This window comes from Eleutherodactylus coqui, chromosome 2, assembly GCF_035609145.1.
Source record: "Eleutherodactylus coqui strain aEleCoq1 chromosome 2, aEleCoq1.hap1, whole genome shotgun sequence".
NCBI classification, from domain to species: Eukaryota; Metazoa; Chordata; class Amphibia; order Anura; family Eleutherodactylidae; genus Eleutherodactylus; species Eleutherodactylus coqui.
The window spans coordinates 296,247,919-296,272,241 of NC_089838.1; the positions used below are offsets into that span (position 1 = coordinate 296,247,919).

General features: G+C 42.1%; 2 protein-coding genes across 9 annotated transcripts; one reads left to right on the forward strand and one right to left on the reverse strand.

Annotated features, from left to right (window-relative positions):
- Positions 1–8,803: 8,803 nt before the first annotated feature.
- On the reverse strand, positions 8,804–18,120 carry LOC136612743 (uncharacterized). Of its 8 annotated transcripts, none has more exons than XM_066593369.1 (7): positions 17,490–18,120; positions 16,436–16,511; positions 16,234–16,302; positions 15,973–16,149; positions 15,537–15,845; positions 11,054–13,004; positions 8,804–10,900 (listed from the first exon to the last, which is right to left on the reverse strand). In XM_066593369.1, exons 2-7 carry the CDS (start codon positions 16,500–16,502, stop codon positions 10,786–10,788), a joined length of 2,688 nt encoding a protein of 895 aa, XP_066449466.1. In that variant the 5' UTR covers positions 16,503–16,511; positions 17,490–18,120; the 3' UTR covers positions 8,804–10,785. The 8 variants fall into 8 exon arrangements, 7 of the variants coding, with proteins under 7 accessions (XP_066449466.1, XP_066449468.1, XP_066449465.1 ...); XM_066593371.1 differs by having other exon boundaries at positions 16,436–16,490; positions 17,490–18,118; XM_066593368.1 differs by having other exon boundaries at positions 16,234–16,305; positions 17,490–18,118.
- A 2,529-nt stretch (positions 18,121–20,649) lies between these two features.
- On the forward strand, positions 20,650–23,829 carry LOC136612745 (uncharacterized protein F54H12.2-like). The gene is made up of 2 exons (XM_066593372.1): positions 20,650–23,672; positions 23,783–23,829. Exon 1 carries the CDS (start codon positions 20,650–20,652, stop codon positions 21,955–21,957), a length of 1,308 nt encoding a protein of 435 aa, XP_066449469.1. The 3' UTR covers positions 21,958–23,672; positions 23,783–23,829.
- Positions 23,830–24,323: the final 494 nt, after the last annotated feature.

A 24,323-nucleotide genomic window follows, 5' to 3' on the forward strand; every position in this document is an offset into this window, starting at 1 on the left:
TCCACTGAAAATACAGAATGGTCAAAAAACATCCTGACCTGGATCCGATATATTGACGACATACTGATCCTGTGGACAGGGACAAAATCTCAGTTCCAAGATTTCGTGATCTGGTTGAACACTAATGATATAAATCTCCGATTCACAGCCGAAATCAATAAATTGTCCATGACTTTTTTGGACATATCCATCGAAGTCCAACCAGATGGTAGGATCTCCTCTAGTCTTTATCGGAAAAAAACGGCAACAAACAGCCTACTATCCTGGAACAGCTTTCATCCGGATCCCCTTAGAAAAGGCATCCCTAAAGGGCAGTTTCTGAGAATAAGACGAAACTGCTCAGAGGATGAAACATTCAACACCGAATGTCAGAAATTAAGAGAGAGGTTCCAAAAAAGATATCCAGCTCAAATCCTCAATCAAGCAGAAGAACACGCACGTGCCTGTAAAAGGAAGGAACTGTTAATTCCAAAAAAACGTGACAACACAACAGAAATGCGCATCGTCAGTACATTTGACACAGGGCAGAAAAAAGTCCTCGAAATACTGAGATCATATTGGGACATTCTTCAGAATGACCAAGACATACAAACCTTCATTCCACCTTATCCAAAAGTAACCTACCGACGCGGCCAGAATATCAGGGACCACTTAGTGAAAAGTTTTCTCAACCTACAAAACCGCAGGGTGACTGGTTATCCCGGTCTGTCCCGAGGGGGACCTTTACATGCTCCAATTGCTTGGCATGCAAGTTTATCCAAAAAGGGGATGCTTTCAAATCAACAAAAACAGGGAGAGAATACTCAATACGAGACTTCATAAACTGTACATCCATGAACGTGATTTACCTCATCACCTGCGAATGTCAAAAACAATATATAGGGAAGACTCGTCAACAATTCCGCCGCAGAATTCTCGCACACATTGGCAACATCGGAAGGAATGAAGTCACTTCGGTAGCCACCCATGTTTGGCAACAGAATGGGGGCGACCCAAATTGTCTGAAATTCCAGGGTATGGAAATTGTAAGACCTGATGGAAGAAGAGGAGACATTGATTCCCTGCTTCTTCAAAGAGAGGCAGGCTGGATATATCGCTGCGAGACCCTCCAACCGTCAGGACTAAATGAACTGTTATTCAATTGCTTTTTATAGGGAATATTAGTGGTTAAGTCTATTGCCTCTACTCATTGACTCCTAACTGCTAGGATCACCTAGCACACACACATGTACTTACCTTTCTTTGGCCATCAGTTTCTATGATATCAGGACTTGGGGATCGAGCACTATATAGGCATACTTACATCATTAGCCGGTTCTGACCACTTTACATAACTTATCAAATTATTTGAGCTTGCCCCCACAAACTAATGTGATATAAGTATGGCCAACAACCTGAGTTCCGTTTGAGAATTTTATTATTCACAACAAATGACCCAAAATACACTTTTGAGAGTCTCTTAGATTTTTCACCATAATAAGTAATAGGCTGGTTCTATACATATTCTATATGGGAACAGCGCTTTTATCTCTCAGAGATGATGACCGCACCACGCCTTCTACTATCATTGATGGTTTACTGCACATCCTTGGATTTGCCTAATCACCCCCCTATCTCGTCTTATTGGCTCCAGGGCGGAGGGTCGCTGATCCAAGACACCCCCCCATATCAAATACCACCGCCCCTCTACACGTCATTATGGCGAGATACCTTAGGACGTACGCCTTCTAATAGGGCATCCCAGAGACAAGAAACGTGTTGATGCCAGACGTACAGCGTCGTGACGTCGGCGCAACTAAACATTATCCCTTAGGGCTTTCCCGAGACTTGGAACGTCATGACGTCAGACGCAGAACGTCGTGACGTCAGTCGAGTGGAAATGCCTCTCTGACGCGCCCCCTCGGCAGTACGCGGGTTGTAATACCCGATCCATACCTACATACATCGATCAGGTAGGTATATGTTGTGCACACCTTGCTGAATGCAGGGATGACATCATCCGGCCTTTTTTTGTCTTTGAATAGCCGATATTGACACAGGACTACTTTCACATGGTCTCTATTTACTTCCTGGAACAATGTGATTGGCTAACTATGATGGGCTAACCTACTAAGAGGCGTGGTTGGCTGCTACATAAGCACCACTTTTTCTGGCGGCTCTCACTCCCTAGCCTACCATCAAGGCGATGGGAACTATCCTCTGTCATGCTCTGACCTCTTGAGCTCTCTATCTTCTTGTAGGGACTGTGGGCACAATAACTTTAGCTACACCTAGAATCTGGAGTAAATGGGGAAGAAAATATCTCCTTTTGGAGTATTAGGAGGATAGACTCCTTTCTTGCTACGCTAGTTCGTCTTCTGCGTCTGCACGCAAGAGCGTTTGGGGGAGGAAAAAATCCCGTGGTGATTAGGGGATTTACCTTGACCTCCTTCATCCAATTATACTAACCTAGATCTGAGATTGAGGTATAGCCTCACTACTTCCAGACCAAATCCTAGACCCAGAAACTATGTGCCTAGTGTGCTCTTTATCTTTACAAAGCAAGTCCACTTGACTATATCATCTGGTATAGAACCACAAAGACTGAGATTGATAGAGAATAAGGGTTTAACATCTGAAACAATCTACCTCGAACCTATAGTCTGTATTCATATCCATATCGAGGGCACACCCTGCTAGCTCAAATTGAATGCTAAGAGCTCACATCCCAATTGGGAATTTTATATCGTAGTGATACTCCAGTTATTTACCATCACAATTTTCAAAGTACTAAGTCTCCTAAAGATCCACGTACACATAGTGGTGAAACGCGTAGAGAGTAGGAGTACTGATTAAAACAGAATACAAATCTCTGACCAACTACCTCCTGGAGCTGTATTACATTTCTCCAGCTCACGAGCAGGAAGTATTGACAGAGATATCTATTTCTTCAGGTTGAGCATCACCCCTCTATAACCTGAGAATCTCTGTTCTAAATTTTGATAAATAGAACAACTGTCGCTAAAGGAATCACTGCTTCTGACAGTGATACCGTCGGGAATACCATTCAGAACTACAAACATTCAATCATGGGTTGGTCTATGCAATTCCCATGAACGGTCCCCTTGTAGTTGCACTCCTGACTGAAGAGCAACACAAACGTGTTAATATACACGGAGTATCAGAATCAATTCCAAGCTGTACCGTTGAACCCACTTATCCATTTCCATTTATTAATGGTGGGTCGACGTATTCTTCATAACTTGGAATTTGTGTTGTGTCTTTGTTGTGCCCAATTGTGTTTTTTTAAATAAACGTAATAAAATTTATTATTTTAACTAAGTCACGTCTGTGAATAAAGATTATTCAATTCTAAGTGCAAAAGAATTAGCGTCCAAATTTTACGTATGTAATCTAATTCTCTCACTTCCTGATGTCATTTTATATAAAGGAAGCGTCGCATGGTTTCCTCCACGTGGTGTTTCCTGGGTAACGCAGAGTACTATGCAAAATGGTGAACATATGTTTTTCCGGTATCTCTAAAGTAACCACGACTTCATAAGATTTTCCGTGTGAACACCAGATAAACACCAGTACCAAATTAACTCGGGCGAAGCCGGGTATATCAGCTAGTTTATATTATATATTGTACTAGCGTACCCGTCGCGCGTTGCTGCGAAGACAGACATACATACTTCGTTTTTATATATCTAGATGACGGCAGCAGCGACCACTGAGGTTTTGTAGGCCGCTGCTTCCCCCTTCTAGGCTGAATAAAATAGCCGTTGTGTGAGAATCGCTGGGGGGGGAGACATTCTTACTGCTGGGAGGGGGGGAGACATTCTTACTGCTGGGAGAATCGCTGGGGGGGGGATGGGAGACATTCTGACTGCTGGGAGAATCGCTGGGGGGGATCGGAGACATTCTGACTGCTGGGAGAATCGCTGGGGGGGGATCGGAGACATTCTGACTGCTGGGAGAATCGCTGGGGGGGGGATGGGAGACATTCTGACTGCTGGGAGAATCGCTGGGGGGGGGGATGGGAGACATTCTGACTGCTGGGAGAATCGCTGGCGGGGGAGCGGAGGCATGACTGCTGGGAGAATCGTTGGGGGGAGGGGGGCATGGTGACTGCCAAGAAAATCTCTGTGGGGGAAGGGGGGCATGATGACTGCCAGGAGAACCGCTGGGGGGGAGCCATTATGACTGCTGGGGGAACCACTTGGGGGGAGGGGGGCATTATTATTGCTGGCGGACAGCTGGGGGTGGCATTGTGACTGCTGGTGGACCACTGGGGGGGGGGGTATTATAACTGCTGGGGGAACCGCTGGGGTATGTCACTCTTATTACTAATGGGGGGAGTGTCACTATTATTACTGCTGTGGGATGTCACTATTATCGCTGGGGTGAAGGTGTCACTATTACCGCTGGGGTATGTGTACATGTGGCAGAAATGGGCAGGGCTCTTTCAGAATAGACCGGGTGCAGATTTTGACTGCTTTTTAGATGCGGAAATGCTGCAGAATTTTCCACAGAAATCTCCGCTGAGGACATTCTGCAGTATTTCCGCACCCGGTCTATTCTGAAACAGCCTTGTCCTTTTTAGAACGACGGGGGTAAAATCATACGTTACTAATGGGGGGAGTGTCACTATTATTACTGCTGTGGGATGTCACTATTATCGCTGGGGTGAAGGTGTCACTATTACCGCTGGGGTATGTGTACATGTGGCAGAAATGGGCAGGGCTCTTTCAGAATAGACGGGGTGCAGATTTTGACTGCTTTTTAGATGCGGAAATGCTATCTATCTATCTATGACATCAGGAAATGAGAGAATTAGATTTTGTAGGCCGCTGCTTCCCCCTTGCGGGCTGAATAAAATAGCCGTTGGGTGGAACACACAATTTATCCGGCTGCTGCGGCTTCTTAGGAAGATATCCTAGTACTTGTTTACCCACTTCCAACTCCAATGGTAATTGGCTGGCGTGCTCTAGTGGTTCCAAGCTGTACGTGTCATAATAGAGCCTTAATGACATCACAGTGCAGCTTTATAGAACATGTTGGGGCATGTTCAAGGGCGTCCGATGTTGATGACATCAGTGATGACATCACAATAGCAGGTGGCTTACTTATTCGATCTACGTGGGGGGGGGGGCGTAACTTTCGACGACGCTCGCGCACCATTTATCGTAGGATATTTGTACTATGCCTATAATCTTCCCAGGAGTGTACTCAACAACTTCCCAAAGTTTCATGGCGATCGGATGAATGGTGTAGTAGCGCATAAAGGACAAACAGACACGCAGACAGACATACATTCAATTTTATATATATAGATTAGGCTTCTGCCTACATCCTGTAATAGACTGATACCAGGGCATTCATATAGATGTAGTTTGTGTTCCTTGTAATTCTCAGTTGCTATCCTTAAGGACTCATGCCAATTGGGAGAATTTTATTCAGAATCAGTTACCTATATAGAACACGGACGCAGAAAATTATAGTGATAATGTACACTGTTAGTAAGAGTATCATCTCAATATTAAGGATTAGTCACTTTACTTTGGTTTACAGAGCTGGACTTATTCAGCTTATAATGATTGTGCAACCGGTGCTCTTTTCTTAATTGTTTGGTCGCATATTCTAGACAATAGTGCGTCTATTTATCCCAATTTGATAGGGATATACAGTATTCAGTTTTAATGGTCTAATAGGGGTATACAGTCCTCAGTTTTTTCGGTCGACGCGTTTCCTCAGCCTAAGCGTGCTTTAGATTGATTCATCAGGATGACTAGATCGGTATTTGTTCCACACTGATGTCCTTGTCTGATAGCTTATGCTTTAAAGCTCCGATATTGGCTACAAGCAGCTATCGTACCCCAAAAGGAACGTGACTCTTGTGGAACTTAGACACTTTTTATTTACCCGTCTATTACATATAAGCCTTATGCTTCAGCTCTGATAGTGGCTGTCATATAGCTGTTATAGCTCTGGACGCACATGAAGTGCTCACGGTGTAAGCTCCATGAGCTTACTGACAGTCCTGGTAGGATAAAATGTCCCCAATGCTTATATAGTGAAGGCTCCGCCTTCAAAGGCGTCAGGACCAACCTTCCAATCATCCAATGGCGTGTTGATTCCGGATTCCAGGCAGCCACAGCCGTGCTCTCGCGATAGCGGGGCACGTCATGCAGATCCCGCGCATGCGCTGTATAGCCCAACAGGGAGATAGTGCTGATCGGGCAGGAAAAACACTGCGCATCGCGGAGCGTCTTAGCGGCGCATGCGCAGACTGATGATCTTGGGACTTAGTCTCTGATGAAGATTCAGATTGGGATGTCGAGGCTGCGCTTGCGCAGACACATTGGATTTGGACTTAGTCTCTATAGAGGCTAAGGCTGATACTTGGGTATGAATACGATGTTATTTAGACAACATACCATCAGTCTTGGTTGCGCTTGCGCAGATGCATTAGATTTAGACTTCGTCTCATTTGGAACGATAAGGCCAGTACTTGGACCTGATTTCCTATGCCATTTTAGTAATTGTAGAATATTATAGAAAACAATACAATTATAATTGTGGATAATTGGAAGGACTAACACCCATTGGTCATGCTAGATCACATATCCAATTGTGTCGGCACAGTAAGTTCAAAATGTATTCTTTAATCCTTGCTTTTTATATATAGGGTCCTATTTACACATCCGTATGTAATTTTGTGGTCTAAAATGATATTTACAGTCTTCTCACCAATAGGACAGAGATTAATCATGGTACAACTCCAAGGAGTAATTTTTACATAATCATAGTTCGATGCCCTTAAACTTTGACATGAGGATTGTTTCCATGAAAGTCACGGACGTGATTGGCAAGGCTCGTATGTTCATTACGATTGATGTTACCTATATGGGCTAGCACTCTCCTGCGAAGCTGCTGCATGGTTTTGCCCACGTAATTTCGTGGTCAGGGACAAGTGGCTAGATAAATTACTGCTGTTGACCGGCAGTTAATATAATCCCGAATTTCATATACTTTACCCATGGTTGCACTGTGAAAAGTTTTACCCCTTTCAATGAAAGGGCACGCCATGCATCCAGGGCACGGAAAAAATCCTTTTGGTGGATTTGTGCCAAGCCAAGTTGACGTCTCCAAAGTTCGTGTATAATGACTGTGTACCAATCTCTTAGGTTTCTGCCTCTCCTGTATGTGATAGAGGGTCTATCTAGGAGGCAATCTACCAAATCGGCATCCTTCCTTAGTATATTCCAATACTTATTGATTATTCGTTTTATGTTTAGATGTTTAACATCATACGTATCTATCAAGCGTATCTGGTTATCACGTTCTTTTTTTTGATGGTTCTTTCTTTTTATCAGAAGATCATTTCTCGATGTTCGCCCTACTGATTCTCTTGCTGCTGATATGACATTCGTAGGATAACCCCTCTGGTGGAATCTTACCTCCATGTCATCAGCCCTAATCTGATATTCAAGGGGGTTTGTGCAGTTCCTTTTGGCCCTGAGGAATTGGCCTTTGGGAATGCCTCTCTTAAGAGGCCCTGGATGATGACTTATCGTAATGTAAGAGGTTGTTTGTTGCAGTTGGTTTTCTAAATAACGTGCTCTGCAAAAGGCCAGAAGGAGTTTTAGATATTCTTATATCTAATAATGTAATGGATTCATGTTGGATCTCGCTGGTAAAGAATAGTCCTAAGTTGTTGATATTGAGACTGTCAACAAACTCCTTAAACTTCTCTCTGCTCCCGGACCATAGGATGAGTACATCGTCGATGTATCGGACCCATAGGTCCACTTTGGAGGTCCACATTGAATTGGACTCAATGAATACAGATTTTTCCTCCCACCAGCCCAGGTAGAGATTCGCATAGCTGGGGGCACACAGGCTTCCCATAGCGGTCCCCCTGAGCTGGTGGAAGTACTTAACGTCAAAAAGAAAATAATTATGTTTCAAAACAAACTCAACCATCCTCAGTACAAAGTTGTTATGTTGCTGATAGTATATGCCTCTTAGATTGAGAAAATGGTTCACGGCAGTGATGCCACAGTCATGTGGTATCGAGGTATATAGGGCCTCTACATCTAGACTGGCTAGCATCACTGTCTCAGGTATATGTATACCATCAAGATGTATCAAAACTTCAGATTGCTGCTTAAAATCCCAATCAGACGTACAGTTTATACCTATTCATTTAAATTGGCCATATGGAATATTAGCCTTCCTTTTTTTTGCATGGCAACATGAAAAGTCTAAATAGCTGTTAGTAGTATACGTACACACCTTATGTCAAGCCGCCCACTTTTGGAAAGTGACAGGTGCCACGCCCCTTTCCCAGGACCTTTGACCCTCCAGCCCTTCGTCACAGCAGCTGTCCGCCTGTGACGTGTATCAGGGGCCCCCACCCGTATTCTAAGCCTGTGACGCATCACGAGACACACTTTAGAATACAGTGTGTGTCATGATAATCATGGGCTTTTTTATATGTATAGTTTTGTCTTGGTTGTTATTTACCAACCAGCTCGACTTATGAGTATAATGGGTTAATATATAGAATGCATTTCAAGCCGCTAACAGATTTTTTCAGCACCGCAACCCGTCAGCCTAGACATCTGTTATCTACCATGCAAATCATCCCCTATGAATGGGTTATTATATGTACCATTCATGTAATCCGCAACGAATGGGTTATTAAGTTTATAGGATGAGCTAATGTTAAGTGTAGCCTGCTAGGTTAACCTGCTGTTATATATCAATCATGTAAATAAAGAAGTTAATATATTGAAAGAAAAAACAGACTAATGTATAGTTTTATAAAAGCTTTATTGAGAGCGCCGAATATATAAACTTGCGCTGTAAGAAAGAAAAAAAAATATAGAATATAGTTATTACATAAAGGAATGCATAAGAATGATTACATAGATGTGTATAACACTGTATAATGTTAAAAGAAATATAGTTACATTTTTACAATCTTTTACAAAGGTAGCCACGACATGGGGAGCACTGGTGTCAGTCGCTTTTTTGGCAATAGGCTCCCCTGGGTTATTCCGTGTGGAGATGGGGAGAAAGTCAGGATTTTGTTTTTGGGGGTACCAGTCGCAAAGCCGGGAGCCGAGCCTGTTTTCAAATCCTGGAGAATTTCTCTAGTACTGTGGCTGCCAATGACCGTAGAAGGCATATTAACTTCGGCCAACGCTCGCATAAAAATGTCCCAGCCCAGAGGGTGATTTTTCTTGGTAGCGCTACGGCTCTGCGTAGCATGGCGGATCAAGTCCAAAATGTTTGACCCAGTAACCGGATCACCTTTATAAACAAACTCGTCGCGCAAATTCCACGATGTAATATCAGCATTCTGCGACAGTCTGTTTAGCAAAAGCTCAGCATTTTTTTTGAACCGTGGATTGACATGGCTCACAATTTCATGAATAGTATTTCTATTATCAGGAGATGTATTTGACACTTGCTGATGATCAGCGCCACCCGAGGTTACGAGGTTTAAAGTTGTTAGCTCTTTTGAGTCCTGTTTAGCGTGTACCAAGTATCTTTGTAAAACATCTGTGTATTTTTTAATTTTCACATCATCAGGAATGTCACTACGTTGTAAAATCGAGCTAATTTCATCATCAAGGCGATGTATAGTCGTCTGTCGTATGCTCGGAGTCGTTGTAGCGGATTGTCTTATCTTGTTAAGTTCGTGTTTAGGGACCAAGTACATTTTCTCTGCATGGTCCATTATCGATTGGCAAGCAGACTCGTAATTATTGGGATTGCAAAACCCAAGAGCGATCCTATAAAACCGCCGGCCTGATTCACTATACGCTTCTTTTTCTTAATGGCCAGTGTTTTATCACCCAGGCGCCTTATAGCACTTCGCCATTTTTTTAGTATCTTTTTCTGACGCGGTTTTAGAGGTATCCGACCTTTTAAAATATTTAATGCGATCTCAGCTATGGCTGTAATCAGATCGCTGCTCGCGTCGCGTAAAATAGATTTTCTTACGGCCGGTTTCGCTTTCACTAGGCTTTTTAAGAGAGCCCAATTACGACGAATTCTCTCAGACATCCTGTCGGACCAATGCGCTCAGAATAAAATAAGTCGCGAAAAAGACAAACTCACTTTTTAGAAGCATTTTTCTTGGGGATGTACACAGCTGGTAAAGCAGGAGGAAACAAACCCGTTCTCAAACGGTGCTCCTCGGGTGTGTTGGCTCTTAAGTCAACTAGCAGATATCCGTAAGGAGCACTCGTGGCATCCTCAAAAGCTTCTAAGAAGAAGCGCGTCTGACCCGGATACATCTGTCTAGCCAGCGTGACAATTTGAAGCCGGTCACGCCGATTTTTAAACAGTACAATATAATTACTGTTAAGGCTGATAGTGCGGCTCTTTTTACCTTGACAAAATATGTTCTGTACAAGGTACAAAATGCTCAGATTTCTGTGGTGTACATACTTGGTAAACGCTTTCTCTATTTCATTGTTCTCGTTGGCACTCTCCATGAGATCATCAACAACGGTCAAATTTACCTTATCAGGCGGGAATAAGTCATCATCTATAAAAGTCTGAGGTAGTCCTTCTATAAATCTAATGTTGGAAAAAGAGGCGGAAAGTTCATCATAAAGCGGTTGCCAACACGAATGAAAAAACACAATGTTAGTGGGGATATGAGATATATGCGTTGCAGAGTTAAGTAACAATTGCTTAACAAAGTAACTTTTCCCAGAGTTAGACGGACCGGCTAAAATACAAGAGAAGGGGTGTTGCAATCGTGTGTCCATCATACAACCGTTAACACTGTGATGTTATAGTGTGAATTCGTCTAATAGTCGTCTCCTCACACGATCTTGCGGATTGCGTGGCGTTAATGCTGAGCTGATCCGGTAGTACGTATTCCTTACAGATCCTAGTTAGGAGAAGAAGCAGTTATCTCCGACATATAATTACGCCAACACGCCACAAAATCAAACAATATTACGGGTTTGCATGTCTGGGTGTATTTGCTTACTTTATGATCTAATAACCGTAAGGGAGAGTGGTAAAATCATCTAGTAGATACCTCTTTGTATAAACACACCTCTGTGTTTTTTGTAGCGGCCTTGTTTCGATATCCCAATACTTTTTATCTCTCACAAAGCCTGGCTGCTCTACGGTGATGGTCTTTTGTGTTTCAGGGTCGCTGTTACGTTGATAATCCAGAACCAGATCTTTCAGACTGTCAAAATTTACGACCTGAGTGGCTGACGTATTTAAAGTTATACCTTTAACTTTTAACACTGTTTTACCAGTGTTCAACTTGTACCCGTAGGTTTTGGGACCAGCAGATACAAACTCTGTTATGTGTGTATCATCGGGGATCTCGCTGGTCAATTCCCCCAGATAGTCGCCTAACGGCGGGTTCCAATCGCCTTCACGGTGTACAAACATGACAGAGTCTGTGTCATGATAAAGGCATCGTTCCTGCAGTCTATCCAGAAGAGAGTAGAGCTCTAGGCGTGCGTAGGCTGTTGTAAAACAAGCTATAAAGATGTTTGTGTTTTTGTTGACCGTGTGATGCTCTTTGGCGTATTTCCACGTGACATTGGCTGTTTCGTCATCAATGAAATTTAGACCTGAAATTTCGTACTGTGGTAGAAACACATACTCAAAGAGTTTATCAGGGTCAGTCACGATGTTGGTACACGGAAGGTTTGATTTCTGCGCAAACTTTCCCCACAAGGAGTTTAAGAAAAGCTTGGAGATTTGGCGTTTAGCAGGGTTTACGCCTATTTCCTCCTTACGCAATTGAACACCTTCTTTTTGAAGAAAGGAGTCAATATACGCATTTTTCTTATCATCGTCCGTGCACCAACTCGGGAAGCCTGAAGCCTCCTGCTTATCCCTAAGATGCAACTCGATGTAAGACGCGAATAGATTATCCGATGTTTCTGGAAAGTGCCAGATTTCGTAGGTGTGTGCTATCCTGTAACCTTTCTCTACAGCCATCTCGAGTTCTATCGTACACCAAGTGCCAACGATAGACCTCTCTTCATCAGTATGACTACAGGGATCGCTCAGTGAATTTAAAGCGCAAGTGTAACACAGCGGAAACATCAACTTATGATTCATTTTCACCGGTAGCACCGGGAAAAATAAATCGCGAGGCGGGTACACTTTAACTTTTGCGATACCAAAGTAATTTTTGATGTAAGTAAAATCTTCATAAATAATCGTCGGGTGACCTATAGGGTACGTCTTTGTTTTGTTGATGAAAGGATATAGACTAGTGAAATCATAATAATTTATCGTCTCGCCATCGGCCAGCCTGTGATATAGCTTTATCGCGTTAGTTCGACCGCCGTAAAGAGCATCACGCGGCTCTAGCGGTACTGGGAACTGCATTTTAAGAAGAAAAGCCTGAAGGTCTGAATTGGTCTCAATCATTTCACGCCATTCATGCTCCCATAAGACGCGTAAAGTGTACCCCTGCTGTTGTAAATAGCGCATTTTAGCTAAAGATGCCTGGTATAGTTGGCTGTATGTCGTTTTTGTGACGTTATTTTGCGCGTTTGCGCTAAAACAGACGCCACAGCCGTGAAAAAAACAGCCATTAAACTCGAAAGCGATATGGCGCCCGTCAACATACGCGTAACCGTCTAAATAATAGTTGCCGACCTTTTTTTCGCCGCCTCTCAGCGCGTGCTGTATGACTATGTTTTCACTGTGAGACACGTACATCAACCACTGAATAGCTGGCGTTGAGTACCTTTTTTTGGCCTTATGATAATTATCAGAGGGCACAACAGCTATAGTGTCTTTAGGTAAGAACTTAAACCTGTATATAGCCATACAGACAGACGCGAGAGTGATGTGTTGGAACGGGTCAACGCAATAAGTCACAGTAACGTTTTTCCTTTTTTCTGTACAATACCTTCTAACCTTTTTCTTGGCCATGTCCATTATCCGGTCTCTATAACGCTCACAGGATTTCCGCAATACTTCAACATCCTGCTTACAATAGGCCTTCAACTCTGCATTAAAATCAAAAGTACAATCCTTTTGCGATTCATACCACTCCATGAACTCTTTTCGGTCATCAGGCATCATATACTCTGGGCCGTAATATTTAGCATCAGGTATGGGGCCGACATAATTCTGGTTTTCTTTAGTATTGAAAAAGTGAGGGAAATGTCCCTTGCCCCCTGAAAAACCCATAGCCTGAGGCAGCTTGCTAAGCTTCATGGGAATGAAGTTAAGCGAGTCTATGAACCGCAAGTTCATCGACGGTACCGTCACACACAGAAGGCGGCCGCCTTGAGTGATCATATCTATTTGAATCTTCTCAATTATCAATTGTTTGACTATGAAATACGAATCATATCGCCCGGCATTGTGGGCAATAAATGTGCAATCTTCAAAAGCGCCGCTGAGAAAAAAATTAACAAAATCGCGAGTACAAAAATCGCCCTTAAACTCCCAAGACACTGACCCGTGCAGTGGGGTGGCAAAAATAAAATTTGGAATGTGTTTACCTGTATCCTGTTGGCACTCAAAGTCGTAGATAATATACGTCGACGCATCTTCATCTGGTCCCCCTTGGTAAGGCTGCATGTAACACTCATGTTTGTCAAATTTCACCACGTTGGCTTTACAGATGTTACAGCGGAGCCCCTTGCATTCGTGAGGCTCAGAGCCTTTAACCACATAGCGGTAACAACTATCACAAAAGATTTTAGTCTTGCAAAACGCTTTATTCGCCGCAGCAAGGACCCTGTGTCGGTCTAAACAATCGGATGAGCGACAAAACACGCGACAACTGGAACAACGGTATATCGATTCTGCGGTCTCGACACACGATTCTGATTGACAAGCCTTGCAAAAATACTGACACGAGTGATTATTTTTGTGGTGGAAAACAGAACTACAATGATCACAAAAGTAATTTGCACCGATAAAGGCTTTTATATTCGTAATCCCGTAATAATGATCATCATGGTGAAGAATGTATACAACATTCCCACCAGATGTTTTGCCGGTGTGAAAATAACGCCAATCACCGCGATTGTGGTATAAAACCCTTATGGTTATCCCCAGGTGTTTCTCGAATGCCTCGATATCGCTAAAACTCACTAACTGATTGTCGGGAATGTCCAATTCGCGATGTAATTCTCTAGCACGCGCCAATAAAACACTATCATCGGGAGACCCCTTCTCTAACAGTGCGAATAGGCTGGCGGCTAAGCAGAGGTTAGAGTCGTAATTGTTAAAATCAAACAGCCAGCGTTTTTTCTGCTTGATGATCTGTGTGTAAAGTATTGATTTTAACCGTCTGCGATGTCTTCCACCGCCGCGCCTATTCCGCACTATTAGCACTCTGAGAGTCAGAAATTCACCAGCTAAACACTCCGCATTACTCTGTAATGCATTGGCCACAGCATTTAAGAAACTCTCAGCGTTAAAATCATCCCGAGCCTGTTTTAGGGAATAAATAGGATCCAACCATCGACCGCCATCGATCCTCAGCTGTATAAAATCACCGGGTTGTATATCTCGTCTGATTCTGTCGAGCAAAGACTGAACGACACCGTGAACAGCATTAATCGCACCAATAAAAGATTGTATCCTATGCAGATTTGCAAAGCTGAAATGATCAATGTGCTCCACGGCATTGAAGTGACCAACTTCACGCCGTATATGGAATAAATGCTGTAAAAACACAGAAGCGTCAGCAGGTTGCTCAACACGATCAAACGGTATACGCTCTTGTTCCTGCGGGGGGATCAGCGGTGAGGGTTCATTATTTACAGATGGATTGGGCATGTCTGGAATCTGTGCGGTATGTGGAGCTGAATCAGATCTATCTGGGGGTGCGTCAGGGTTTTGTGGGGAAACTCTGGTTTGTCTCTTTCTGCGTCTTCTGACGGATTCCCTTCTTGCGGCCATATACAACATTTTTATGGCTTTTTTAACAGACTTTGCTCTACGCCAAACACAACCTCTGTTAGAACACTGTTTCTTCAGACCTCCTCCGACCATAGATAGTCATAAGGTGGGGGGCTGGTGGGGCTCCGTAATAGCGAGCGCGTTGGAAATCTTTCGCAACTTTACAACTAGTTTTAAAAGTTCATCGTTACTAAGGGGCTCTACAGGTGCGTGCTCTAGTTCTGATTGCCTCGTCCTCACTTGGGAAACTATAGTGAGACATTCTGATGCTTTAGCGGCCCATTCTGATGCCTTAGCGCTACATTCTGATGCCTTAGCGATAACGCCGTCACATAGAATCTGTATCGTATTTTTCATCTGTATCTGTCGCGTCACAAAGTGACGGTAAACAGGATCGTTAAGGTTTCTCAGTGTTGGCGATCTTTTTGAAACTTGATACTCATCAGATGATTTTCTCTTTCTGTGAGATGAAGTGGTGTGTGGTGAGGTAACTAGCGACTGCTGAGTATCAACACATGTTACTGCGCTAATACTAGCACTGTCTAGTTGGTGTTGTGTATCAGTTTGTGTTGCATTATGACAAACCCGAATATCATTTGACATTACGGCATGCGGCTTACCATTAGCGGAACCAGTGTTGCTGTCCCCAGGCTTTTCGGGCTCTTCCAAAACAGGGGATAGCGGTGTTTTTCTCACACAGTATCTCTCACGCTTCAATAAGTTGCGGCGATGTTTGACAGCAGTTGGTGTGGCGACGCGGTTGATGGTTATGTGTGGTTCTAGCGGCATCGGGTATCTCACGGATTCGCTGTGTGTCTGTAACACAGGGCTAGATGCATCCGCTGATACACTCGCATTTTCCACAGGGTTTAGCGTCAGGTTTGCCATCTCTAATGTTGTGTTTTCCCCAGCGATGACACAAGTATTCTCTGGAAGGAAGAAAAGAAAAAACACAATAAAAAAATGTGTAACGCTGTTGATGAATTACGCGGGATTTACGCATGTAACATCCGTACTATAATTGAACATTCGCTCAAATTGTTGCAAGCATCTTACCGATGACGCTTTGACCGGAGTCCCCCGACTGGCTCCCATGCGCAACCGATATAGGTGATAGCACCACCATTCTCACGCATCCGTTTTGCTGTCTTAGTGGACTCCATGGGTGATTGGCGTGTCCCAGCGACTGCGCTGGTCTTTCGTGATTTACGGATTCATTTACATCTGTAGCATCTGTATTGAGACAACGTTTATTTAGCATAACACATAACAACAATTGCGTAAACAAAACAACGCATACGGTGTGATAAATCCTACCGTTGGCAGACTGTGAGAAACAATCGAATAGCGCTGGGTCAAAAGTTTCGCTGATGTCATCCCAGTTCTCTACTTTATACAGCAAATGATAAAAAAAAAAAACAAAAAAAAAAAAAAAAAGGGTAAAATTAACGTATTTTTAAAAAATGTAGCCTTAACGGATAGCTATACGAAATCAAGTGCGTAAACGCCGCATACCTACCGATTTGGGTGGTAGTAAATCCAAGGGGGGAATGATCGACACCCTGACTTTCCATCTGAAAATGCATAGAGAATTACTACAGCAAAAAAATAAATAAATAAATAAATAAATAAAAAAAATAAAAAATAAAAAAAATAAAAAAATAAATAAAAAATAAAAACTGATTTCTAGCACCGCTGCTGTTCGTTAGAAGGTTCGTCATTTAAAAATATTGGTCATGCATCTTTACTGATAGACTAAGGTGTCGTAGAAATATTACTGATCCGTATATTAAATACACACATATAATATATTAATTTGATACAGTAATATTATTACGTTATTAATAAGCATTATAATGATTAAAACTATAGCAAAAGACTAGTATATTGCACACATAGTAAGGTTAGCAAAATTATAAACATATATATATATATATATATATATATATATATATAATGTTTAATACAACAATATTAATAATCTGCTATAATTAAAAATAAAACACATCTAATGTAACGCGATAGTACATCATAAAACAATTAATGGGTACGGACATTAAAAATATACGGTATTAATAAGCATTCTAATAGTTAAAAACAAAGTGACATATTAGTAAAATGCGCACACAGTAAGACTAATATTACGCTATATACATAATTAAAGACAGTATGTATTCAAAATATATGTAATCAACTATACTAATTAAACATAGATCTATTGTAATGCACTAATTTATGTATGCAGTTATTAAACGTACGTATATCAAATACATGAATATTAATAATTACGTTAATACGTCAATATAATACGATAATAAAACAATGTTTTCAATATTACGCTATATGCATAATTAAAGTCAGGCTGTATTAAAAAATATATATATAATCACCTATACTAATTAAACATAGATCTATTGTAATGCACTAATTTATGCATGCATTTTATTAACCGTACGTATATCAAATACGTGAATATTAATAATTATGCTAATACGTTAATATAATACGGTAATAAAAACAATGTTTATCCTTATACACTAATGCAAAATAAAAAGATAAAAACAATGTATTACCTTTATTGCAATGCTTTGTGAAGGGCTGGAGGCGATGAACCCGAGTTCAGTAGATGGACACAGATGTTTTCTGGCTCTGTAAAGAAGACGGGGCTGACTGGCTCGTGAGCTGCCTTAACTGAGTTAAGGACAGTTATATGCGCGGCTCTCAGCAGCCCGGCGGGCAAGTCCAGACAAATTCCTCAACAGGTGTTTCTAGTTGTTTACAAATACCCCCCTTGTCCCACACGTCTCAATAGGCACTTTTCTTTTTTTTTTTTTTTCACAGGGTAAATAATCACTTCTGAGACACAGCCTCTTGGTTTTATTGATCCTATAAGTATCAGGATGTATGAGACAATCGGTCATAATGTGTCAAACTTCAGTTAGTGTTACGTTAGACCATTCAGCTGGCAGAAGGCTTAAACTTACTTAGCTAGTGTCACGGTAAATTAGCCATATGTCTAACGGATTTAATCTCTCAATAGCCTCTTTTTTCACAGGGTAAATAATTAGTTCTGTGACATAGCCTCTTGATTTTATTGATCCTATAAGTATCAGGATGTATGAGACAGCCGGTCATAATGTGTCATACTTCAGCTGGTGTCACGGTAAATTAGCCATATATCTAATATCCTAAATCCTTCATTCGTCAACACAATGAAACTTTGTAAATGCTATGCTAAGTTAAATATACGAGATACTTTATTTAAAAATAAAAAAAGCAGAAAGTGATTAAAGTGTCCAGGTTTCTACGTGCTGTAATCAGTTGATTTAAAATCTACGAATGGTAGAATCAAAGCGGACTAGATTTATAAAAAGTTAGGAGCTAATTAAACCGCTGCATCCCCACTCTTGATGCATAATTACCACTATGGTCGCTTCAGGGGATGCACGTCGGTTACAGCGCCAATATTTTACACCATCCAGCGCCGGTTCTTATGCCGGAATTCAAAAATTGCATAAGGCACTTAAGGGGATAAACCAACGCAAAATTACAGAATGGCTGCAAAAGATTAATTGTTATACCCTTCACAAGCCGATCAGAAAGAAATTTGCTAGAAACAAAATAATCGCTGCTGATATAGATTCGCTCTGGGAATCTGACCTCGTGTGTTTAATGCAATACTCTAAAGAAAATGATGGCATAAAATACATTTTAACGGTTATAGATGTTTTATCAAAATATGCTTGGTGCGTCGGATTATCATCTAAATCGGGATCAAGCGTCGCCAGAGCCTTCGAGCTGATATTTGAGAATAGCGATCGCGTACCTCGAAAAATACGCACCGATCGCGGGAAAGAATTCATGAATCAACACATGAAGCGCCTTTGTAAAAGATACAACATACACCATTACTTTACAAGCAACAACGTAAAGGCTGCGGTGGTTGAACGTTTTAACCGCACTTTAAAATCACGAATGTGGCGTTATCTCACCCATCATAACACATTTCGCTATATCGATATTTTACCAGACCTGGTATACAGTTATAACCGAACTTACCACCGTATTATCCGATGTCGACCTGTGGATGTCACTAAAAAGAACTCCTTAACAATTTGGCGAAATATCTACAGCGATATTCTGAACTCAAAGCATGAAAAGACTTCTTTACAAATAGGCGATCATGTGAGGATTTCTCAACATAAAGGAACATTTACGAAAGGCTATGAGCAAACTTACACTGATGAAATTTTCGTCATAGAGTCTATTAATACGCGATTTCAAAAACCGCTATATAAATTAATCGATCTGAACGGCGAAGCTATAGAGGGGTCGTTTTATAAAGAGGAAATACAGCAGGTACCCGCTGACGAGAACCGTGTCTATAGGATCGAGAAAATATTAAAGAAGAGGCGCATCCGCGGAACGGTGCATTATTTTGTGAAGTGGCTCGGGTACCCTACAAAATTTAACAGCTGGGTCGCTGAAAATCAACTGTCACCCGCATAGAGCATGGAGTCGGGCTCTTTTTATATAACTCTTCCTAGTAATGCGTCGTCCAGAATCTACCCCGAAAACTCAATTTCTAATTACACTACGAAACTAGCGAAGCCGATTCACCTCTCGGGCGCTTACGATGTGGCGCTAACTGAAATTCAGTACCCGCACACATGGGACACGATTGCGCCAACTGAGGGAAACTTTTTCGTGGCTAAAAATGGAAGTACTTACAATGAGTATTTTATCAAATCGGGTTTTTACGCCTCGTTAACAGATTTGACGCGCACGATAAATGACAGAATTGAGGGTTTAAGGCTAACAAACGAGCTCTTCAAGCTACGCTATGATGAAGTAAAAAGAATTGTTACAGTTACCGACTCTCCAACGCTACACTTTGCTCCGGGTCATAAGTTGTCCGTTCTGCTAGGCCTGCCTGAATATAACCCTGCTTTACCTGGGGATATCGCGGACAAGAAGCGGCATTTTGCGGACATAAAAGGTGGATTTTATACATTGTATATCTATAGTGATATAATTGATCACCAGATTGTAGGAAATAATTACGTCCAATTACTACGAACGGTCGAAATCACCGGTAAAAACAGCGACATTGTCACAATTCACTACAATCGCCCTGATTACGTGTCGGTGTGTAAACAACATTTTGACACGATTACAATCTCGATTTTATCAGACCAGAACACGCCTGTTAAATTCAAGTACGGGAAAAGTATAGTGCGATTACACTTTAGACCGCGTAACGGTTCGCAGCATTAAAACATGTTGTCTCAGCGGGTGTACGGTGATCCTACGCTCTACGTGAAACATTATTTGGCACAGAGTGGAAATGGAAAAATAGACGGATTTCACGGAGACGAGTATATGAATGGCGCTGGAATTGGCGGTGTCTTCAGGTCACTCTTCCGGAGGGCCTTGCCTCTTTTCAGAAAAGGTCTAGAATTAGTAAAGCCTCATGTAAAGACGGCTGTCAAAAATATCGCTACAGATGCAGTCACTTCTGTTTCCTCGGCTGTTTTGGACAGACTCAATCAGTCGCGTCAAGAACAGCAAGGCTCCGGACTTGTTTCTGTTGTAAAAAACCCCCGTAAAAGAAAAAGGCGAATCGTTGCACGATTTCACCCGCTCCTCATGGATAAGACTCCTTCACGCAAAAGACGACGCCGTCAGAAACCCGCTAGACGCGCAGCAGACGACATCTTTTAATTCTCTAACATGGCGTTCATACACGACGGATCTGTAGAGTGCACTAAATCTGAGTTGGATATTTTCACCATACCGCCAACGCAGACAAGTATTGAAAAATCTTTATTTGTTGAAGTCCTGCCTATCGCGGCCCTCACTGACAACACGCCGTTGGAATTCTTCATATCGGGTAGCGGCGAATATTACTACGACTTAAATAACACCCTCCTGCACTTAACCTGTCGTATAGTTAAACAAGATAACACACCCATCGCCGATGGTGCACGTGTGGGCTTTATTAATTACCCAATAGCCACACTTTTTAACCAAGTGGACATCACATTGGGGGATCGACTAATCTCACAATCCGATAATCTTTATAGCTATAGAGCGTTCATCGAGACAATTTTAAATTATAGTGGTCAAACGCTCGCATCCCAATTTACAGCAGGCCTGTTTTACAAGGATTCGGCGGGTCACCACCATGAAAGGACACTCGACGGTCTAAATGTAGGCTTCGCTAAAAGAGCTGCAGCAACACATCGCTCTAAAACTGTGGAGCTTCTGGGGCCTATTTATGGTGATATATTTAACCAACCGAAACTTATCTTGAACGGTCTGGATTTAAAGATAAAACTGACAAGGAATAAAGACTCGTTCTGCTTGATGGCAGCAGACCCTGATGGATTTAAAGTTCAAATCCTTCATGCTTCAATTTTCATCAAGAGAGTACAAGTATCCCCAGCCGTCCGCATAGGCCACAGCCAGGCGCTACTAGCAACCACCGCTAAATATACTTTGGATAGGACGAATCTCAAAGTCTTCAGCATAGCAATCGGAAGCCGTATAGCAACCCATGAAAATTTGTTCCTGGGTCAAATACCTAAAACTGTGATATTAGCCTTTGTGGACAATGAAGCCTTTAGCGGTAGCTTCCAAAAAAATCCTCTCTGTTTTCACCATTATTCCGTAAACCACGCGGCCTTGTATCTGGATGGTCAACAGATTCCGGCCAGGCCTTTTCAGCCTGATTTTGAGGCCGAATTAGCTATTAGGGAATATATGGCTCTCGTGCATATCTCTGGAAAGCAGCGAGCAGACAACTCGATTTCGATTGACAGAAATGAGTTCGTTAGCGGATACACATTTTTTGCATTCGATCTGTCACCGGACATGGAGCCCGGGACGCACTTCTCGCTCGTTAAAACCGGGAACCTGCGTGCGGAAGTACGCTTCTCAGTCCCTACCCCTCACACGGTTAACATGCTTGTCTACGCGTCAAGTCCCGCTATTCTGGAAATAAATCACAGAAGAGAAGTTCTGTACGATTACAATTAAATTATGAACACACTTCAACTCACGAATCTCCTTAAATCCGATCGTTATACTTCGCAAATTTTTGCTGGCGTATACCCGAGTGACTTCCTACCCCAATTCGCTGTGGATAAAAGACCATCGGCTTATATAATTAATACTGATGATTCAACTCAGCGAGGACGACACTGGGTGTTAATTGTACTATATGACTCGGAGAGAGCGGTCTTTTTTGATAGTTATGGCCTAGCACCGGATAGTCCCATTTTTCCCGAGGCTTTTATAGAGTTTTTAAAAAGAAACTGCTCTAGGTACATATATCAGGATAACCAAATTCAGGATACCGACAGTGTATTTTGTGGGCATTACTGTGTGTTTGTATTATATTACATAGCCCGTGGGTTATCTTATGAGAGTGTTTTACGTTTCTTTACGCCAGATTTTAAAAAAAATGATAATTTTGTAAACCAATTTATAAAAGATAAGTTTTGTGACCGTCATTACAGATGTCGGATACCGTGTGTTTTCAATATGATCTGTGCATCTTTATATAATCGTTAATTACATGGAGTATAATAAAATAGAGAGATAGACACCTGTGTTAACTGTTAACAGCGTAATCTTTGATTCTTAGTGTGTAATAATAGACATCATCTTTCATCACTATACTGACACACTTCCCGAGTTGGAACTAATTAGCTACTGATTGTAAAAAAGGCGTAACTAATTCAAGCCACATCCCGTTCATTGTCACACACCCACATCCGGTGGGCCTAGACATAAGTGATAGTCAGCTGATCACACTAATGTGAGCTTCTCGAAGTCAGCATACAGAAATCATTGACGGATGCCCCATCTAGTTCAAAGTTGCGTGTTACACTAAAGCGACCTATTGAACTCAGCGAGAGGAATCATACCAAGACTCAGCTCGTGGCTAAACCGAGGTGGTAAAGACTTTAATATGGAGTCAGACTACGCTATTCCATCCGTGTATGCTGCCGACCGTTCGCGTTATGAAGCTGAAATAGCTGATGTCATTCGCCGTTGGGACCTTCCGCACTCGTGCAAGAAAAACACGGAGCGATTGCTGGCCGCTCTACTCAATCACCGGAATATTATCACATGGAACGATAAGCACGAATTGGTATATAAAAATACCGTAATTCACGGAACTAATTTCCCAGCGTTGATCAGACATACGACGCAGAGTCACACCTTCGTGAGAAGAAGTATACCTTTGGGATGGAACATTTTTATGCATGCAATAGCGGAGGCTAATGTACCTAGCGATGTCGCTGGAGACGCCAGTACTCGCGAGTTGGTGGATTCTTTGAAGATGGATTTTTTAATAAAGTCCATGATGGATCTAAAACTTTAACTCGGAGAGACTTTTGAACTGTTACTTCCCTCAAACAAAACATTTTGGACTTGATCCGCCATGCTACGCAGAGCCGTAGCGCTACCAAGAAAAATCACCCTCTGGGCTGGGACATTTTTATGCGAGCGTTGGCCGAAGTTAATATGCCTTCTACGGTCATTGGCAGCCACAGTACTAGAGAAATTCTCCAGGATTTGAAAACAGGCTCGGCTCCCGGCTTTGCGACTGGTACCCCCAAAAACAAAATCCTGACTTTCTCCCCATCTCCACACGGAATAACCCAGGGGAGCCTATTGCCAAAAAAGCGACTGACACCAGTGCTCCCCATGTCGTGGCTACCTTTGTAAAAGATTGTAAAAATGTAACTATATTTCTTTTAACATTATACAGTGTTATACACATCTATGTAATCATTCTTATGCATTCCTTTATGTAATAACTATATTCTATATTTTTTTTTCTTTCTTACAGCGCAAGTTTATATATTCGGCGCTCTCAATAAAGCTTTTATAAAACTATACATTAGTCTGTTTTTTCTTTCAATATATTAACTTCTTTATTTACATGATTGATATATAACAGCAGGTTAACCTAGCAGGCTACACTTAACATTAGCTCATCCTATAAACTTAATAACCCATTCGTTGCGGATTACATGAATGGTACATATAATAACCCATTCATAGGGGATGATTTGCATGGTAGATAACAGATGTCTAGGCTGACGGGTTGCGGTGCTGAAAAAATCTGTTAGCGGCTTGAAATGCATTCTATATATTAACCCATTATACTCATAAGTCGAGCTGGTTGGTAAATAACAACCAAGACAAAACTATACATATAAAAAAGCCCATGATTATCATGACACACACTGTATTCTAAAGTGTGTCTCGTGATGCGTCACAGGCTTAGAATACGGGTGGGGGCCCCTGATACACGTCACAGGCGGACAGCTGCTGTGACGAAGGGCTGGAGGGTCAAAGGTCCTGGGAAAGGGGCGTGGCACCTGTCA

Bases quoted from the DNA above. Each gene is read 5' to 3' on its own strand.
- LOC136612745 (XM_066593372.1), top strand. From the start codon at position 20,650: ATGGCGTTCATACACGACGGATCTGTAGAGTGCACTAAATCTGAGTTG.
- LOC136612743 (XM_066593365.1), bottom strand. From the start codon at position 15,009: ATGGTCGGAGGAGGTCTGAAGAAACAGTGTTCTAACAGAGGTTGTGTT. The intron at 13,005-13,505 runs GTAAACACATTC...ATTTTAATGCAG, and splicing joins TGAGTGCCAACAGGATACAG to AGTTGAAGGCCTATTGTAAG. The intron at 10,901-11,053 runs GTATCTACTAGA...TCTCCTAACTAG, and splicing joins AGGTGTGTTTATACAAAGAG to GATCTGTAAGGAATACGTAC.